Source organism: Lissotriton helveticus, chromosome 2_2 (genome assembly GCF_964261635.1).
Source record: "Lissotriton helveticus chromosome 2_2, aLisHel1.1, whole genome shotgun sequence".
Lineage (NCBI taxonomy): Eukaryota > Metazoa > Chordata > Amphibia > Caudata > Salamandridae > Lissotriton > Lissotriton helveticus.
The window spans coordinates 108,226,626-108,248,684 of record NC_136060.1 but is presented as its reverse complement, the minus strand read 5'-3'; the positions used below and the strand labels follow the sequence as shown (position 1 = coordinate 108,248,684).

At 45.7% G+C, this 22,059-nt stretch overlaps 1 protein-coding gene across 1 annotated transcript in view; it reads right to left on the bottom strand.

Moving 5' to 3' along the window:
- The window catches only part of AASDH (aminoadipate-semialdehyde dehydrogenase), a 550,271-nt gene that overhangs the window by 38,562 nt on the left and 489,650 nt on the right, over positions 1–22,059 (bottom strand). Inside the window, exon 14 of the mRNA XM_078678161.1 lies at positions 11,405–11,536. Coding sequence (XP_078534287.1) covers positions 11,405–11,536 — 132 coding nt within the window. The remainder of the gene's footprint in view (positions 1–11,404; positions 11,537–22,059) is intronic.

Here is a 22,059-nt window from a genome sequence, read left to right as displayed (position 1 = left end):
GCCCAGCCTGTCACGATTGCCATGGTCCATGGTCCCAACTCAAACGACCCAGACTTCTTTCACCATATTTGGTACCTCATCTCCGCTTGTGGCCCTGCGGCTATCATCTGGGGAGGGGATTTTAATGTGACCCTATCAGCGGCCCTCGATCGGTCTGGCTCCTATACGTCCCAACCGCCTGGCGTTTGGCCCTCACATCTATTTTAACTGACAACTCTCTTTATGACGCGTGGCGTCACTTTCGCCCCGATACTCATGAGGGTACCTGCGTTACCGGCGCGAGGGGCTGTTGGTCGTGCATTGATTTTTGGCTGACCTCCCCGGATGCCTTGACCTGGGTCTCACCGACGCAGCTCAAATGGCACGCACCTTTTCCGACCATGCACCGGTCCAGATCCGCCTCTGTCCTCCCCACTTCTCGCAACGTGCATTCACCTGGCGTCTCCCCCCAAACACCCTCCAGACACTGTCTTTTGTGCGGACATTCACACTGCCATTGCTAACTATTTTGACTTCAACACCGGGTCGGTAGACTCCGCTTCGGTACTGTGGGAAGGGTTTAATACCGTCCTTCGGGCGAATGTATTTCTAAACAGGCTGGTGTTCTCCGCTCCATCTGCCCTACTTTGGCCAGGCTCGAGGCGGAAATTAAAGACCTGGATGCCGCCCTGGCTGCACAACCTAGTCCTGAGATGCTGGCATTAATACGTCAAAAACACACTGAGTTTTCCGAGGATTCAGACCGTGAATTATCCTTCTTGGGCAGAGAGGGTCAGGCTCGTCATTTCGGTGAGGGAGACCGCCCGGGGCGTACTCTCGCTAACCTCTTCCGCCCGCCGCGTGCTGCCTCTTATATATAGGGCCTTAGTGACGGTGGCTCGTGCAGGGCTACCTCCCCGGAGGAAATTCGATCTCGATTTCTGGACTTTTATTCTCAGCTATACTCTGCCGGTACTCCTCTACCACGGGAGGCCTTAATTCAATATTTTGAGCCTATTGCACTAGTCTGGTTAGAGGACTATCAGCGGAAGTTCCTAGAAGAACCGTTCTCTAGGGAGGAAATTCTTGCAAATCAGCAGCTTGTCTGGTGATAAGGCCCCGGGCCTGGATGGCCTACCGGCCTCATTCTACAAAACGTATGCTGACCTCCTAGAACCACACTTGGCGGCTATGTATAATGAACCTTTGACAATGGCCTCTTCCCGCTGTCGCTCCGTGAGGCTATGTTAACTTTGCTTCTTAAACACGATACACCTGTGGACCACCGCGATTCCTACCGCTCCCTTTCAATAATTAACATTGATAATAACATTTTTGCCAAACTGATCGATTCCTGTCCTATGTTACTTATGCCCCTCATTGCCCTCCCGGACCAGTCAGGTTTTATTCCCGGTAGGGCAACTTCGCACAACCTCCGCACAATTTTCTCAGTGTTACATCAAATTAATCCTAACCTTCCGGCCGTGGCCGCCTTGCTAGATGCTACAAAGGTGTTCAATACTCTGGAGTGGCCCTTTTTATTTTATCTCTGCCACGTATGGGCTTTAGTGAAAATGTCATGCGTAAGATTAAACTCCTCTACACCAAGCCCTTTGTGCGTCTCCGTATCAATGGCCAGTGCTTCGCCCCCTATCACCCATGCTCTTTGCCATTGCTATGGAGCCCTTGGCTGCCAACCCTTGGCAGCACCACACCCACAGAAGAATAGGTTTTTCGGCGCGCTCCTTTCTTGTTTCCATGTACGTGGACGATGTGACCCTATACGTTCGTCATCCTCAAGACAACCTCAGCCCCCTTGTCTGGGAAATTATACGCTTTGGCGGTCTTTCCAGCATTCAAGTGAATTGGAGCAAGTCTGTTCTGTTCCCCTTGACTGATGCCACCATGCCCTTCACATCGGACTTTCCGTTTGTGTGGGCTTCTGGCCCCACACGCTATTTGGGCATTTGGCTGAGTAGGGATCTGGACGAACTGTAGAGATCTAACTTCGGTCGTGCAGTTGACTGGCTGGAATCCAATATTCCTTCTGGGAGCAGGCTCCGCTATCCCTGGGGGGCCAGATCGCAATCGCCAAGATTGTGGTCCTGACTAAATTCCTCTACTTGATTTTGAACATCCCTATCCCTCTTACCTCTAAATTCTTTTGCAAATTGCGCTCCCTAATCATTTCGCTTGTCTGGGCAGGGAGACAGCCAAGAGTCGCTTACGATATCCTCACTCTCCCCATGTCTGCCGGCGGTTTAGGCCCTCCTGACTTTTAGATCTACGCCTTGTGCGCCCAGGCCAGTTTTCTGCACTTCTGGATCCATCCCACTCCCTATCAACCTCATGTTGCCGACGAGATGGATATTGCCTCCCCGTGGCCTCTGTCCACGGCTTTGTTTGCGCCGGCGGTGCGCCCGCAGGCGGAGGACGACACAGTCGAGACATTGCGCTGGGCGTGGTCCGTCCTTCGCCGGCTCTTCAATCTCCCCCTACTCTCTGCCAATGCTGTGCCTATTGCGAACCACCCAGATTTCTCCCCATTTCAGCCTTCTAGCATGTCTAGGCATGCGTCGCGTTTGGGTTTGCGGACAGTGGCGGACCTTTACCCAGGGGACACTTTTTACTCTCTTCCTGACTCCTCGGGCCCACTGGACACACTTTTATTCTACCAGCTGCGTGCTATTTGCCGGAACTTACACACCTCATTCCCTCAGCCCCCACCCACCATGCCAGCTCTGGACTTCATATATACATCCCCATCCCCACACAAATTAGATACCAAATTATACGCACTCTCTCTAATGTCCACCTCTATTTCCTCGGACCGGGTGCGGAGACGTGGAGCGCGGATCTTGGCATGGACATTGTGCATGCTGACTGGTTATACTATTGGAACCAGACGAAAAAGCTGTCACCCAATTATCGGCTCCTTCTAATACATTTTAAGTATTTGCACAGGTTTTATCACACCCCTGCTCAGCTCCACAAGTTAGGGTTCATCCCGAGTGATACCTGTCTGCGTTGCGCTGCCCCTGCCGCAGACTTAGCACACTTAGCGTGGTTATGCTCGTAGGTCTCTGAATTTTGGCGGGAGGTGTGTTCTACTATCTCGGACATTACTAGCACCACAGTGCATCCTGACCCTCCTCTGTGCCTCCTTGGTTTTGTTAAATTCTGTCCCGATGCCTCACGACTTCTGATTGCGATGCTGCAGGTCCTGGCTAGGCACAGGGTGGCCATGTGTTGGGGTCGCAGACCCGCTCCCAGAGCCGAGAGCTGGCTGGGGGATGCCTCTCGGTGTCAGACTCTGCTATCGGAGTTCTGGGATTTACTACCCGCCAAGTCCCAACCTGTCGACATTTGGGTCCCTCTGGTTATCTATCTCCATTCCTGTTCCCACCCCAATGGCGCAGCCTCTCCCGTGCTCCTCGCCGGCCCTGCACCCACGGCGGCCGCCGGTGCTAGTCAGTGACTGCCTCCTCCCTCCCTGTAGAGGCCCCTGCCTCTTGGCATTCCCTACTGATGTTATTACAGTCTGTGTGACCCCCTTTGAGGGGAGGGACCTCTGTGTGGTGGAGCTGGGATCTCAACCTTAAAGTATTTCTATTCCTTGTACGATGTAGTCTATCTGTTTCCAAATGCTTGACTTGATCCATGCTTTGTCGATTTGTACTGCAATGTTGCACAGTGTAATGTGTCTGAGGGGAGGGACCCCCACGTAGAGGAGCTGTGCTCTCAACTTTCAAGTACTTTTGCTAGTCTTATTGTTTTCCGATTGCTGACTTGATCTATACTATGTTGAGCTGAACTGCTATGTTGCACAGTGTATGTGTGTCTGACTGAAACTTCCTTAATAAAGGTTTTAATGGCAATAGCTTAAACTTTTGTAAATACCTTTTGTGAAGATTAGGTTCAGTGTATTTTATTGTGATGAAAATCCAAGAACAGAAGTGAAATATTAACATATTTTTGTGACATTTGTTAAAGCCAGCAAATATGTAATAGTGGATTGACCTTTCCGGAAACCAGTCTGATTGAATGGTATTATGCCCTCCAGTGTAGCCCAATCTTTCAATTCTATCAAAAGAGTTGAGGCAAACACCTTTGCATCAACATTAGTAAGCAAAATCAATCAATAGTTAGCAGGATTAGCCACTGGGCCGCTCTTATAAATAGGTTGCACTATACTGCCTTGCCAAGATTCTGGGACCATTCCCATAGTCAAAACGTCCCTGAATAGACGATGTAGAATACCTGCCCACATATCACCATTTGCGCGGAACAGGGCATTTGGTAACCCATTAGGTCTAGGGGCCCCATTTGCTCGAAGCCCTCTTAATCCTAGTATTAAAAAAAGGGAGAATTAGACCCTAAGAGTGCAGTCGACTGCTCACTAGTGAAAGGTTTTCACATTCTGAGCCAGGGTCCACTTGTCGTCGAGATGATATGCCAATCTAAGGAAATCGAATAGCTCCTTCCTGTCCTCAACTGATAGCAACTCATCAAGTGTTTTAGGATTTTCTGCCTTATCTTCACTTCCAGTGCTTTACACCTTGGGCTAAATGCAAAGTATTTAATAAGATACATACCATCTGCAAAATCAGGGACTTACTCGCTTCCTAGTCTCTTAAATTCATCTTGTGATGGGGTAGAATCCAGACTCTCAAAATGATGATCACACCTATTATAAACTTTATTCACGCCATGCTCCCCTTCAATATTTCGAACTCCTTCTTTCAAGACATTGATAGATTAACCTCTAAATTCCTCTGGAGAGACAAGAGAGTGTGGATATCGTACAAAGTCCTCAGGAAGGATATCTCTTTAGAGGGTTGTAGTCTCCCCAACTGGAGTCTATATCAATCAGCTTTCTTATCTGCTCCAGGTGCTTTCTGGTGCGTCCGTCCATCCCTGCGCCTACCACGATGGGCGGAAATGGAGACTGCTCTTTGTGGTCCATTTAATAATTCTGCCATCATCACAATGCCAAAATTTAAATCTCCACAATTGTAGACAACCTTTTCCAACACTATAGGGGTTCTCAAAAAAGGCTGAATAAACACATGGAGAACCACTACAAAACCCCATGATAACAGCACTCTGGTATTATCCAAAGACCAGAACTGATGCAGATAATTTCACTCCGGAGTCATCTGGCATCCAAGGGCATTATACAAATTAAAGATCTATTTGGTGGTGACAATAGACCCTCACTATTCCCCCTAGCTTAGCACAAACTTGTAACCTTTCACCGCTGGATTTCTAGTTTCTAAAGTTAAAAGTCAAACTATCTAAACTTCACAGGCCTACATATCCCTCCTTACCAGGCCGCTTATCGAGCTGGCTTAGGTCTGGTCACATTGCTTCCAAAATATACAAAACAATCTCTAGCTCCCCTCTTCCGCAACAGTCCTCCCTTGCTAGTAAATGGGCCAATCAATTTGATACAGAAATAATTGGACACATTTCAGAAGGAAGCTGGCTAAATATTAATAAACTAGCCCTGAGCAATAACATTTCTCCCTCTATTTTCCAAGTGAAATACTTTGCTATGAACCTATTACACTGGACACCAGCTAGGTTACACAAATTAAAGCTTCGTGAAGATGACAAATGTTGGAATTGCAAAGAATAGACTGGTTCCCACCAGCATATGTTTTGTCACCCCTGACTTCTCAAACAATACTGGGACCAAGTCCAGTCCCAATTGACAGCAAGTTTCCATACTCTGATAGCTCTAGGCTACAGGTCACAGTGATATTAGGCCCTTGGGCATCGAACTCTATGATTACTTAACGAAGTATAATAAATTTGTAACAACATTTTTGGACTTCGCATTCCTCCTGGCCAAGAGGACCATCACCTCAACCTGGGAACCGACCACTCCCCCCAGAGTAAAAACGTGACTATGCTCAGTTCTTCAACGAGCAGAGGCTGAGCATATGCCACAATATAATGAGAAAATCAGAGGCGTAAGAAAGCACCCCAGAGCTTGGCAATGGGATGATATCACCCTAGTGCTTAAAGACAAGATATGTGATGATACTAAGCCCACCCCAGAATCCATGACAGCCCCTATTCTCACCATACATACTTTGCATCAACTTCAGTACTTGTCTTATGTATGCACTCAGGTACTGCCTAGTTATGTATACTCCTTTGTGTGTGAACCGCATGTGCTCCTGCACACATGCTTCATTACTGTACTTACTTGACTTTCTGTTATTGTTCCTTGCAATTTTTGTGGCTCAATTGCGTTCTCTATACAATACTGTAGTTCTTTCGTCATAAAACACGTTATAATGTTATTCAACTGGCTTAGTCATTGTACTTTCACTATTTATTGCCAAATATGCTTGTGGCTACATGATTTGTTTGGTTTGAGTTAGATAGTGGATAATTAGCTTGGGTCGATGGGCGCCCACCACAAGCAGTAATGTCCCTATTCTTGTTAGGTCCAGTAAAGGTAGCTATGTAACAGAACAGACAGGCATAACTTAAGAAAATGTGTATAGCATTTAGAAGTAATAATATAGTTAAAAGTCGAACACATAACACAATAAAAATTGCACTCTAATTTATAAATATAGAAAATAACTTAATTAACAAAATGGCACCAAAACGACAATAATCCATTAAAGGGATTCAAAGATATGAATTTTTAAGATTTTAAATAAAAATAGTGCCAAAAAGCTTTAAACGCCCACTGAGGTTATCTGGTTGCGCTTGATGGGGAACTAGGTGCACATTAAGGCCAACTGCGATGGAGCGCAGGCCGGTTGGATATGGAAACCAGGTTCATACCCTCTAACCTAGTCTCTGAAATGGAAGTAAAAAATCCTTACCAAGGCAAGGCCAAGAAGAGCTCCATGAAGCCGGATTGCTGCGGAACACGGTCCTGATGAAGCTATTGACTTTTTGCTGTAAAGCTCTGAGCTGGAGAAATTTCTAATTTACCCCCCAGGATGATCCTTCACCAGATGAATAATTTTGGTGCTTTCATCTGGTGAAGATTTATACATTCAGATTTAGTCACTTGTTTGAAGGTCTGATTCCTCCAGCTAGGCTAGGCTGCAAGCTGTAGCTGTACAGGGCTCCATGAGACTAGATACCATCTTCATGACATCCTGCTGAAACAGATTTGCTTCTGTGAAAAAGTTTTTATTGAGAGCAACTTTTTTTCTTTGGCCCAGCAGCATAGCACCTTCATCGGATTGGCTTGGCAGGGTTGTCTCGATCCTCCGGAGGTCTTTGGAGCCAAAACATTTTTAAGTCCCAGGTTTTTCAGGATGTTAGAAATAGTACACTTAGACATACACGAGGGTCCCAGAAACAGCACTTTGGGGTCAAGAATCACTCCAGCAGGGACTTGTGGAGATCCAGTTGGAAATAGTGAGCTGGGCACTTCAGGAAAAGGGCTGCTAGCAGGTTTCTGTGTCCCTGCAGCTTAACAGGAGGTCAGCCAACTGACCCTTGCTGTCCACTTCTTCGTCCTGGGTTGGGTGCAAGTGGAAGCAGGTCTTTCTTTTATCTTCCACGGGTCAAGTAGTGTACGGAAGAGGGTGCCTAGGGGCGCTACAATTATGCCTCGTATTAGCCTGTGGGTGTGGATAACTCCAATCCCTTCCCCGGGGTAATCCTACCCCCTTTGATAGCAGTTCCTGTATGCCATACTGCAAACAAATCACAAATTTAAGATGGTGAAACTCTTTGCTCTTGTGCACATTCGGTGTGCCCACCCCAGAGGCGTGGCAATGGAAATGAGAAGCCCTCCTCTGTGATCACTTCAAACCATTTCTGGAGGGTGACTTCTCTGCCACTGGGATTGGTGCCAGTTTAACAAGATGAACAAAAGAAGGCCGTATCCAGGTGCCAGCTAATAATTGCCTGTGAAAGGGTAGGCCTCTTTCAAGTTAATCAAGTTTCTGGGCACAGCCCAGATGGTCAGTCTCCCAGAGGACGAGAACACTTCCCCATGCTCAAGGCCTTTGCCTCTGCTTTGGGAGCAAGTTCAAACCTCATCAACAGGGCTATTCGGCTCCTGGGTGACAGCTGAAGATCATGTAAATGAGCTTCGAGAGGATTTATATAGGGAAAAGGTAGCTTTCTACAAGTATATTTTCCAAAGTATTTATTACAAACTCGACTTTAACATTGAATTGGGCAAGTAATAGATATTTTAAAAATTCCAAGAACTAATATGTAGCTGTTACCTACCAGACATAACATTATTACCCTGAATGTTGCATCTTCATGCTTTCCTACAAAACAGCTAACCCTGCTACAGTAAAAATAGCTTTTAGGACTTTTTTAACATTAAACCTTTACATGCATACTTTTAAATATCACACATGCTGCCTTATGGACAGTAAAGCCTACTTAAGGATGATGTATTAATACTCAAAGGGAGGGCGTAGGCATGCCAAAATGAGTTATTTTGGCAGGTCAAACTTGCAGTTTTAAAACTGTACAGACAGGCTACAGTGGAAAGCCTGCAGTCATGTTTGCGCTGTCACTCTAATGGTACACAATGAGTACTGCTGTCCACTTGTGACATTTAACTTACAGGCTCTGAGTACACTTTGTACCACACACTAGGGACTTATAGGCAAGATAAATATGCTAATTAGGAGGACAGACAATTTTGACATTATTTAGGGGTCAGAGCACATACACTGGGCACTGAACAGCGGTATCCCTGTGTGCAGAGTCTCAGAAACCAGCATTAACATCCAGCAATAAAATGGGGGTGACCATGCAAAAAGGGGCATTTCACTACACAATGCCCCCCGCCCATTTAGCTAACAGGAGCAACAGCCATTGGCAATTCTTCTTGATTTTCAGCAGAGTGGATGTTGAAAAGCCCTCTGCTCTAGCGGGATCAATTCCTGCCTCACATCTGCCCGTCAAGTCCACTACTGTTTGGAAGTTGGAGCACCTCAACAGTTTTAGGCCTACCCTCACATTTCTTAATTTGACAGTACTGCTACTCAGACAAGCTGAAAACCAGCATTAGAACTGAGCCCTGACCCATTAGAACTTAATTCTGCTTTGTCACTGGGTCCCTGGTACTTCACTATGATTTCTCACTGAGATCCTAGTCCCTGGAAGAAGGAAACAGGATCCATGTTTGTGGAAGAATAGAAGGCATTCCTCTTGTTGCCAAACAGCTCTCTAGTGTTTTCAAAAGTAGCAGTGAAACCAAGTAGGGCACACTACCTTGGCACTCTACGCCGGCACGGCTCAGAAATTCCAAAAGTAATTGCAACGCATTTAGAACACCTCCGCCGGACTTATCCTGGCCATCCCTCACCGAAGCCACATCTAGGGGCATCTGAGAGACCTCCACTGGATTCTGTTCAACAAAAGAACCACCTTCAAGCTCCTCACGCTCACCTACAAAGCCCTCCACAACACCGGACCCGAAAACCTCAACCACCGCCTCTCCTACACATCGACTAGACATCTCCGCTCCAACCATCTGGCCCTGGCCACTATCCCACGGATCTCGAAGACCTCAGCTGGAGGAAGAGCCTTCTCCAATCTCACTGCGAAGACCTGGAACTCCCTACCTCTGCATCTCAGGCAATCACCATCACTGCCTCACGTCAAAAAGGACCACCGGACCTGGCTCTTCAACTGAACTGCAGAACCTCCCCCCCTCTCAGCACCTTGAAACCCATACGGATGATTAGTCACACTTTACAAAAACCCTGATTCATTTATTGATTTATAGAGAGCTGGCCAAAATGGCTATAGAGTCTTCAACATCTTGTGAACATTTTGAACACACGTGAGATCTCGAAAACATCCACTGTAATAGACCACATTACTGCAAAACCTCCTCACAATGTCCTGACACTGTCCGGAAAATAAGCTGAGAATACGGACACTCATTTAGTCCTATATATGGAGGATGTTGAGACACGCACCAGACCAGTTACAAGCACCCTACAAACCTCACACTGCCCAAACATTCCACAAGGTTTTCCATGGAGTTGTGAGATCACTGATCCATTTGAGCCCCACCTGAGATTCCTTAATCCTCTGTCTATCCACTTAGAGACAGTTACTTGACTCCTGAAATCACTAAACTGCCATGAGAGCATGGAGGGGTGAAATCCCGGGGCGAGTGTTAGGGGTCTTGGCTAGTGAAAACAACATGATGTCTAGGATTATTTCTTTATTTCTAGAACTATTTGGAGTCTAGGCATTGAACTAGGCTCCTGATGTTTGCAAGTAGGATGCATACGTTTGCAGTGCATATTGACTAGAGTTCTATGTCTGTTGGTGCAGAAAACCTTTTTCCATGTCCAACGATGTTTTACATGGATTTAAAGATCTTGACATGGGCTAAATGCAACATTGTTCATTGCACTTGAGATTGTTCATTGCAAGCCCTGGGCAAACTGGCATTCTAAAGTTCCATGTTCATCCACTGGAACAATGATTCATGAGCCGAACACATAGAAATTTTACAAACAAATAACTTTTCTTTGTGTCAGTGCAATAAATGCTTAGGTAAAAAAAAAAAGCATCATAGACATAAGAGGTGATCCCAAGTCAAAATATGCTCTCCCACAACCCATACACGAACCCGTTGCTTTTCCTTATTAGTATACAGAAATCTCAACAGGATCCGCAGAACAAATTAAGTATTCCTAAGTTAGGGAAGGTCAAACAGCAGTGGCAAATCGGCCATCATGATTTTTCTTTATTACTTTTTCGGTAAGAGTGAATTATATTCCGTGAAACAGAGTGGGATGTCATCTTAGTCTGTAGGGGAAGCATCTGAAACCTTGCTGGAGGACCACATCGAGTGAAGAAACACTGCCCTCCAACTGTTAGACATTCCATATGTATTCCACTGACTTACATTTGGGGAATCAGGGTGAAAATCAATATCAGTAGGAAGACATGGAATAGACACAGAATAATCAAAAACAATAAGAAAAAGTTGTCATGCCCTCTTTTATCACAATCTAATAGCAATCAATTATAGTAATCTGGAATTATAGGGCTAACGATGCTTGATACAGCAGGAGGTTCCTGACAAAGAATATTTCTAATCTTATAACTAAGACGGTTATGCACTGCATGGGACAACTCGTGCAACAGGCCAACAGAATATTTGCAATTAGCCATTAGCCAATGCCATGGCATGGCATTAGCTTAGAAAGATCAGAGCGTCACACAACCACAAACTGAAAAAAAACTGGATCAATAGGTAAAAGTAAGATCAGTTCTAAATGATAGAGCTTGGGAACGCATCAAAGCAAGGAAGGTTATACAAAACAGGAACAATTATTATCGGAAAATACAAAAAATATCAACTAATTTATAGGGTATTTTGCATGCCTAAGAGAGCACAACTATTCATGTTATCAAGATAAGAATAAAATCATGCTCAGTTTCAAACCTTTTTTCCATGATGGTTGAAGCAATATAAAGTTTCATCCACGCATCCTATGCAGACATAGTCCCGAGTGCATCTTGGAGAGGAAAACAGAGGTTTTTCGCAAGAATGTTTCCAAATAATATTTCCACTATCCTGTACAAAACAAAATATAATGGAGTTATGTAAAGTAAGTAAAACTTTTACTTGATCCAGACCTCAACTGAGATCAACAAATACAAAATTAAAACTATTTCAATTACTCATAAAAATGCTTAGCTAAAACACTTTTGCTTTTTTAAGCTCACTACAAGATGGTACAGTGGTGATGTTCAGCCACCTACTCAGACAACATTAGAATGAATTTGATAGAATAAAATAAAATCTTCGGATTGTACTTCTTGTTTAAAACAGCTTCAAGAAGCTTTTTGAAAACTTAAACAGGTTATGACAAACCTATTCATTAACCGGAGAGTTACACAATGTAATTCAATCTTGAGCAGAGAAAGCGTTATACTTTAATTGAATTGGGATTATGTAACGTCGGCGGGCCTTAACGATGCTCTCATTAGGACAGATTAATAGAACGTGGAGCAAATCTTGTTGCCCACCTTTTCAAAGTTCACATATACCTTTAGGGTTATCAGTACCATCCCAGCTAGCTGAGAAAGTGGCTAAAGGGAGTATGCCCAAACGTAAAAGTAAAATACACCGCCTTACGCCATGCTCTAATTGAAAAAGCAAGTAAGGGACAGAAGTTTTGAATTCCTTTTGTTCAGCGAACCGTTTATAGTGCTTCAATTGACAACAGTGATCTTTATCAGATTCTAAACTGATTCTAGGGGCCAAATGTTTTTAAAACAGTTTCAGATGTGTTGGAGACCACTCCTGTAAAATTGCAACCGTGCATTGTGAGACCGCCAAGGCTTTTACCATATTCTTATTAAAGGTGTACCCAGACGCTTCCTCTTTAAAAAACTCCAATTTTAACAAATGTCTTAAGGTGTCTGGGGCTGCATGTAGCAGATTGTATTCCCACCTAATAATATTACAAATTACTCTGGCAAAAATTCCCGTAACCGATAGCTCAAGACGTAGGGCTTGAACTGGGACTGACTGTGCCACTTTTATCAGATTTCGAAGAATGGTCCCTTCTTTTACTTTTAAAGATTGCCATGTTTTAATTTGAGAATATTCCATGGCATATGATAAGATCGGGGGGATTTTCATATTGTAGACTTCCAGCATTGAATTAAAGTGACTGTTTCCTGTGGAAAGATATAATCTCTGTAGAGCCCCAACATGGGAATCTGCCTTCAGGTACAGGTGGCAAAGGTGGGCTTTATCTAGGAGGTTGGAAGTGAATGTTCGACCCAGATACACATACTCACTTATGGTCTCTATGGGCTTGTCTCCTAGAGACCAAGTATAAGGTGAAGGCTTCCTTCTGCCCCTAAAGTGGAGTACTTTAGTTTTATTGAGATTTGGCATCAGGAAGTTTTCGGTTGCATAGAGATTTAGTTCATACAAAGATCTTTGTAGACCTATCGGGGTCTGGTCAAGAATTACGATATCATCTGCATACATTAAACACAGTATATCTACTTGAGCTAATTTTGGAGGAAAATTATTTCTTTGCGAGAGACGCCCTGGGAGATCGCTGATATAAATAGAAAATAATAAAGGAGCTAGTAAGCATCCTTGTTTTAGCCCATTCTGCAAAGGGATGGGTTTGGTTAGGCCTTTTTCGCCCCCCATTTGAACTCTACACCATGTGGATGTATGTAGGGCGATTATTATGGAGTTATGTGAAAGGTTTGTTAAGGCGATTATTGAGCACCTCATTTGTCTGCTTATAGAATCCTACAAATACAATATGTTGGTCACTTTTTTCTCTGTTTACGTCCTCATTTTGCTCCTCAAATTATCTGGATGAGGAAACAAGTAACCGATATTGAGCTTTATATTTTATTTGGGTGTTTAATTTAACACCCTTAATTTCTCTTTCTGCCACTCTGGCAGTGCGGATTCTACTGGTCGCATTTTTCTTGTAGATGGGAGTGGGTCGAACAATTTTAGTCTTCGCTTCGGTTCTCAAGAGGGAAAGCCAGTGTTTACGTACCAGCCACATCCACTGCGCAGATGGCTTGATGAAGTTGAAAAAGGTCTTACATTTACTTAGATTTGATCTCCGCAGATCAAGTTTTACACTTTTTCCTGCTGAATGTGTAACCCAAATACAGCAGTAATGGAGCTGTGCTATCTGGTCATGTGATTTTAGACCATTTACAGTTACTCCACCAGGCTCCCTACTTTGCCCTCACACCATGTACAGTCCTACATCGGTGCATCATGTTCCTATCAAACAGAAGGTAACTGGTGCAGCTAAAAATGCCTTGACTTAGGTTTCAACATATATATATATATATATATATATATAAACCTTATTGCTGCTCTGCATGCTGCTGTGTTTCATTTTGATCATATTAAAGTCTTTGTTTCCATCACACTTCAGAATTACAAACAGTTTGCTTAATTTGCACTTTCGTAACTGCTGATGCATTTCGAAATTTTAAATGTTGTTACGTGTTCGAAAAATAGACATCCTACAGCATTTCCTTTCAGATTCCCTGTCGCCAGCAAGACTGTCACAATTCGCACCATGCTGCAACAAAGACACATGACCCACGAGTAGTGTAAAAGGCCAATATCATTAGGACATGATTGCATATCTTTAACTTTTATTAAACAATAACATCAACTTTGTGAACTAAGGCACAATCCAATCCAGCGCACATCACGCGGCCACTCACCTCTCACACCAAATTCCATTCCCCAAACGTCATACCTCGTTCCATCCCTCTTACATTCTTCCCGTCGTCACAGGCTCTCTTTCTTTATCTTCCAAAACACCCTCCCCATGTCACCCAGCAAGGTACTGCCCCCAGCTTTTTTTCTCCTGTGCTCCGCTCTTCTTGCACCTGAGGGTGTGGAATTGCCCACATGTGACTCTCCACCCCCAAAGACTTCGGCTTACTACCCCTGCAACCTGTCCTAACCTTGGCAAAACAACGCTGTAACAAAAGACAAGCCCCCCATTTCCTGACGACTTCAACATGTAGGGTAGGTGGGCGGACAAAGTTCTTAAATATAATAAACCCTCCCCGGTGATGCACAGGTCCGGAAGAGGGAGATTATTCCTTTCCGGTCCCTTATATACAAAATCCCTGACCCTTCCCTTCCCCCCTAAACCCACTTATCAACACCCACTTCCTGTTTGGGGCACGAATACCCCAGGGGAAAGACTAGTCTGCGACATGCTTTTCTCAGGGGGCTGACATCGTGCTACAACACACATGACCCACAAATAACGTAAAAGGCCAATTTTATTAGGACATGGTTGCATATATTTAACTTTTATAAGACAATAACATTAACTTTGTGAACTAAGGCACAATCCAATGCCCGCACATCACGTGGCCACTCACCTCCCACACCAACTTCCATTCCCCAAACGTCATACCTCGTTCCATCCTTCCCTGCTCTGATCCTTACATTCTTTCCGTCTCTCCTGGCTCTCTTTCATTATCTCCCAAAACACCCTCCCCTGAACTCACTCGTCACCTGAAAAGGTACCGCCCATGGCTTTTTCTCCTAATCTTCTGCTCTTCTGCCCCCGAGGGTGTGGAAGAACCTGCATGTGAGTCTCCATCCCCCCACAACTTCTGCCACCCAGAATAAACCCTGGAGAGTGTTTTTCAGCCCCCCATTCATCCACACATGACGTTCAAATGTGATTTCTCTTGCACTTATATTCTCATTCCACAGGCCACTCACTGTGTCCCTCAGCTCCATCATGTAATATGCATTGCCCATTCTTGACAAATGTACTCCATCATCCCGAAACAGGCATGGAATACGCCCATGAGAGATCACCGTAATTCCTATCCCTGCGCAGAAAACTCTCATTGCTCTGTTCAGTTTCCTGCAAGCTTTGTCTATTGCAGCATGCTTTACTGTCCCCGCCAACTTTGACCTGCCACTGAGTCCATACAATACAAGTCCTAGCAAAGTTCATCTTGATGGCTTCGAGATCCCACTGCACGTGTTGTAAAAGTGTCACACCAGATAACCGCACTAAATAGTTTTCCTCCAAATAAATCAGAAGCATGTCCATGCTACCCCTTTGTGGAAACATCTTTGTTAACCAGGGCAGAAAACCTCCCCATCGCATTCCACTTTTTGCCCACCATAAAACTTCAGGTCGGCTGCTCTTGATATCCCAGATTCCTGTCATATATCTGTTGGCCCGCATATTTGGCTGCCCAATGCACCAAGGAATGCACATCTATTTCTGAGTCCCATCCGGCCTCCTGCCTCGGCGTGCTGGGACTCCTTCAAGCTTATGGAGCCCTGTTCCTGTAGAGCCCCGGCCCCGCACAAGGTTTCTCAGAGCCGCTGGGGCCGGAGAGCTCATTATTGTGCAGACGGGCTGGAAGGCTCACACGCTTCCCGCCCTTGCTCACGCAGGCCCTCCCCTGCCTACAGCCCCTAACCCGCCTGCGCTGATTAACCTTGTGTCTGCCTCCCCCGCTATCAGGGAGGCAGGCTGCGATGGCAGTGGCCACACCGCTCACTGCCAACCATGTCGGCCGAGTCAGGCCCATCCAGGCTTCCTCCAGGACACTGGGCTGCAGGAGGTCATGCCGGACCACTGCGCCCAGTTTTGGAGCGTGGCCTGTATCTCGGCAGCGGACGCCAGGTTTCTCTCTGGCCGTATCCCAAGCGCTGTCCTGGCGTGTAGGCAAAATACCGAGCCCACAGATGAGAGCCGTTACTGAGGTAGGACACTAAAAACTTATTACAAACTTCTGAAATACTAATAAACCGACCCCAATGATGCACAGGTCCAGAAGACGCAGATCACGCCTCTCAGGACCTTTATTTGCAAAATACCTGACCTGCCCTTTGCCTCTTAAACCCACCTATCCCCACTCAAGTCCTGTTTGGGGCACGAATACCCCCGGGGAAAGACTAGTCTGCTAAATGCTTTTCCATGGGGGCTGACATTGTTCTCTTTACAAAATCCTCTCACTTTACAGTTCGAGAAAGAAAAGTAATCACCAATGTCCACCTTAAAAAAATAAGCAGCAATTTGTCGGAAGACATGGCCTGACATTTGACCTCTGTCTTTGAATGCACAGCAAGTGTGACAAGATAAAAACAATATTTAAAGGAATCTATATAGCTCAATAACCTTCTGTACTCGTGGTTACTTCTGGGGTGCTGCACCGCACCCCTGCTTTATCACCTGCCCTAGAAGTCACTACCCCACATAGTGATTCCAATCACAAGAGAAAAGAAATTACTGCCACTGTAATAGAGCAGTTTTAAATCCACCACGTATGCAAAGATTCAGTTCAAAACAATCGTAAACAAAGCAATCAGGCCTTAAAAATTCACCTACATGTCAATAACTGACATATGCCCTTACACTTACGGTATCTTAACCGTCCTGGATGTGCCATGAAGCAATTTAATTGTGACATGAGGGCAAGCTAAAAAACGAGTTGACATAATAGGGACCACAAGAACTTTTTTTCCTTAGTAGAATCTCCTACCCCAAAGAGAAACCTCTGATCCGCCGAACTCGCCTGGCCACAATATCTCGCTTCCGGAGAGCCAGAACGGGAGGAAGAGCCTTCTCCTACATCACGGGCAAGACCTGGAATGAACTTCCCCTCAGCATCAGACAAATCCCCACACAGCAAACATTCAGGAACCGCCTCAATACTTGGATTTTCTGATGATTTGGAGTCGCCCGATATATTCCGCCCCCACCCTCACCAGCGCCTTGAGACTCTCACAGATGAGTAGTGCACTTTACAAATCCTTGATTGATTGATTGATTGATAGTAGCAAATGCGGTGAAGGGCACGGCGTCGTAGGTGGCTCTTTTGAAGTGCTCTTTTTGTGGTTAATAAGATGCAAGTTCAGGAAGTCCTGCAATTCTGTAGAAATACACTAAATCTTATTATTAGAAAAAGGTTTGTCGGGAAAGTCTTACAGTGAAAAAACATTTAATAAAATGCATCAATACACACTGCGACCAAATGTAACACATCCAACCTCAATCGTCGGTTACCACAATGGAAAATCTAAATTCTGCAGCTACAATAAAAAAATTACCTATAAAATCAATACCATATTGTGCTTAATTGGGTACCACATCAGCAACGCTCGAAGAGCCTGGGCACTAGTCTTATACATGCCAGACCACTCATTATTTTACTCAATATACCGGGTGCATGCAAAGCCTCCTATAGTGATTTTGCAATCTTCATTTACTGAGGGACATTTCCAGGTGAGCATCAACCACCAAATTGATGTAGCAGCTCCTCCAATAATTCAGCTGCAACCAACTCATCATACACACCAACCAGGGACCTTTCTGACAGCAGATCTTTATTTTATTTATTTCATTTTTGCTTTTTTATAATGGACACGCAATCGCATGGCATTCGTGCACTGTGTATTTGAACAACACATATGTTTGGCATGGCTACAAGACACAGAGCATTCGGATGAAATCAAAGCATCTTAGATTTGTGGTTGGCAACATCTCAACAAGCTGTGAACCTCCTGAAATAATGGAACAGGAGAGAAACGTAGTGGTTTTGAAAGGGGGACGATAGACAAGTAGCAGGAAGAGAGAAGGAAGTGTGAGTCAGAATAAGGGGAAGAGGAAGCAGTAAAGAAGGTAAAGTGAAAGGCAATTGGATGGAGAAGCATAGCACAATTACAGAAGCATAGCACAATTACAAGGATTGAAAGCAAACTGAAGCATGTTTCCTTCTCAGAAACTAATATATGTGTTAAACTGAACATCATATTCTAAGATAATCCCAAAATGAAGAATGAAAGGAAAAGCATGGCATACTTACAAGAAATTAGAATGCCTGATGTACAGGGCATAACTATATACAAAACGTATAAATGTGCTAAACATCAGATTCTAGGCAAACCCACAAGTAGAGGGAAGAGGAGACAGCCTAAAGAAGTGTGCACAGAAGACCAGAAAGTAGTATTAAGATGGTAGAAGGTATAATGGAGGGTAGAGAGAAAGTTGTGTCGATCGTGGGGGGCGCTAGAGGGCACGCACACAGAATGCCTGCCTTGCAGTGAGGCTCCTGTTCCCTGGAACATATATCCTGCCTTTATCCTGTACAGTTGGGAGGTACCTGATCCCAAATGACATTTTTTTTAAAGTTAAGTGGTCCCCGCAGACTCGGTCAAACTTTGGTGCTGATGCGACCGTCATAGCCTTCGTGAGAGAGTGCGACACGATCCCTCGGGGCTGGCGCTGGAGCTCCTGGAGTGAGGAGGTGCGGCTGCCGGAGCTGGGATAGCCCCGGGATCGCCACGAGGTGGTGGGCCGGATCTAACGGCCTGCACCGCGGGCGCTGGGAGGCCGTACCCTTCGGGCTTCGCGGCTTGTGAGACGGCCCCCACCCCCCCCCCAGCCCACCACATACCGCTACGCTGGGGGGTCCGGCTGGCAATACACGGGCACGGAGTTGCTCCGGTGTGCTGGCGGGGCTGCCCCGGAAGACTACCGACTGCTTGTCTTGCTGGCGTCTGCGGGGGCTCTGTGGTGGAGCAGACACACCGATATCGGAGTCCTGGAGCAGAGAGTGGCCTCTCGCCGGTGGATGGTGGCGTGCAGAGAGTGCTCCGGACGTCACCACGAGACCCGCGCCAACGGCGGGTGCACTGGTGAGTGTGGAGGCATGGCTGCATGAAACAAGAGGAGACGGCGAGGGAGGTTAGAGCGATGCCTGTCAAGTAGAGCTTATGGAGCAGCGGGGAACCGGCGACAAGCCTTATAAGCGGCTGCATACAGTGAAGCACGGGCCTGAGGGGATTGATGACTGGTGACATTGGCGGTGCCTGATGCGGACTATTGAAATATACCGCAACTTGCATTGATCTGCGCGGCCATTGCCCTGTGATTCCTTGGGACGTAGGAGTGAGCGGATAGCGCCGTGGGGCTCCCGGACCCTTCCCCCCTGGGTGCTGGCCATTGCACTTCACGAAGGAGCGGGGGAGACATCCACATGGTGTGCAGAGCCAGATAGTGAGTAGATGCGGACGACCCTGTGGCGCGTTATCTCCCCTCTTAGCACTGGACTGCCAGGAGGAGACCTACTGCATGAGCGAGGTCTGAGGCCCTGAACGGAGTTGCGGACATATAGTGCGCTGAGAGTGAGGAAGTTACCCGGATTGAGTCTAGACCCGCCGCTGCTACCCTGCGACTGGAGGAAGTGGGGGTGGTGTGAGAGACGGAGTGTGCTGGGAAGACCCTAAGAGTGTTGGCGGCCTGCTTGGCAGACACAGAGCACGTGCTGCCGCCTGCGAGTTCGGCTAGAGCGGAGCAGGATCTCCATAGAGGGGCTCGGAGCACTGAAGAGCCATTGGAAATTAAAGCGTCTGCAGCTTCTCTTTGCGAAGCGGGGTAGGGGGCCCATAAGAGCTCGACATACAGCGGATACCAATTGTCGTGACGACTGCAAGCTCACTTGGAGACCCCTTGGCCGAACTGGTTTGTGAGTGGCATCAATGGGAAAACCCGACAGCCGTCAGCCGAGACTCACCTTTGAGGCGGCCAAAAAAGCGCCAAAGACAGCGGCGGCGGATGCCGACATGACCGGGACGGGTGGGGCGAGTGGCGGCCCCTCCCCAGCGGGTCTGGACATGCAACAAATACTGCAAGAGATGCGACAAGGGTTTGCCACGGTGGTAGATAAAGTCGATCGCATGTCCTCCAGAATGGACGCCCTGGTACATAAGGTAGACCAACATGAGGAGCGTATAAAAGCAACTGAGCAACGCATATCGGACAATGACGATACTACTGCCTCTCATACGACCCAGCTAGCTCGAATGGGTAACCTGCTACGCCTCATAGCGGCACAAAATGAGGATTTGGAAGCCCGTAGCCGACGCAATAACATCTGCGTTACGGGCATTCCGGAGTCCACAGACACGGGCAGGATGGAGATCTATATCGAGAAAATGCTCCAGACGTCCATCGGGGCGGAAGCCTTTTCGGCACAGTTTATAGTGGAACGGGCACACCGATCATTGGGACCTGCACCCAATAATAAATTCTTTATTGTATAGTTAATGAAAACCGTTACAATATGAAATTCAATATTATTTTAAAATATATAGAAAAATACTTTCTTATACAAATGGTAAAACAACCGTTGATTAAAATGGTAAAGAACACTGGTGTTCTTGATTTCCTAATGATTCAAAGAGCCGGTTCAATATTCAGAAAATCCGAATTCAGAGTTCAAGAGATACAAGTTTGTATTAGCTCTTTGGAAAGTTTTTTTTAAAAATTAATAACATATTTAATTGTTCGGCAAATGAATTGTGAATCCACTGAGTCCAACGCCTGTAGAATCGCTGAGCGGCATGTGCGAATTCCGTTTTCATTAAATTTTGCCTTAAGTAAGCTCCGGCGTTCACTATCCAATGCAGGCTAAATGCAGATCAAGTGAATAATGTCTTGTACGGCAGCACCACATATGTTACACTCCTTTGGGCCTGGTGTCCTCCAGCCAGGTTGGTCGGCATTTGTTGGCAATTTGCCCATGTGTAGGTTTAAGTATTTTAATTTGAAATGTGATGAAAAGGCAAACCCTAGATAGGCTGCAGGTGCCGGCTTTTTGTAGGATTGTATTATCATCCAAGCGTGTGAGCGATGTCTCAGGGTTGTTTTATCATCGATCAATGAATGCATGGTAGCTTCCTTTTCCGCAATGGCGCCAACTCAGTGATTTCAAGGGAGGAGTTTAGGTACTTCGCGTACTGAGAATTGGGATTGCTTTGCATGGCTTCCCAAATGGCGAAGTTAATTTCTGTTTCGCGGTTCAACCAGATGCTATACCAAAATTTGACTGTCTCATATTTTTTGTGCAATGTTTGGGACTGCAAGCCAAATTCGAGCTGAACCTGTGCGGGTGAGGCGTCACATGGTAAGCTAAATACACGTTTATACACTCGTTTGAATTTTAGCAGTGCACTCCACAATGTACCACACTGCCATAAACTATTGTTGGAAGTAGCTTGGCTTTGATAACTGTTAGGAGGGGAGTGAACAAAAGGCCTTTTAGCTGCTTAGATAAACTGCTGAATTCATTTGGCATTTTGAGACTATCTGGTTTTTTTTGCGCCTTGATGCCCTTTTTGAGCTAAGTTGTGCATTACAAATCCCTTTTCATTCATTCATTCGATGCATGTAGTAGGGCTGTTCCTTTCTTCTCGATGGCATCAAAATGCGTGGCAAAGGTGAACCGTCTGTCCAGATGTTTCCCCAGATACTTGTAGCTTTCCACTACTTCCAGATTCTTATAGTCAATTATGAAGTTCAGCGGTTTTGTACGGCAATGGGTTATTATCATGACCTTTGTTTTCTTACTGTTTATTTCCAAAAGATTCTGTTTGGTGTATTCAGCCAGTTCTTGCATGAGACGTTGCAGTCCTATTTACGTCTGGCTGAGGAGAACAACGTCAACGGCATAGGAAAGATGCGTGAGGGGCAATTTTCCCAGCCGTGGTGAGTGTGCATTGATCCCGTCTAGCCTTGGTGTCAGATCGGCCATGAATAG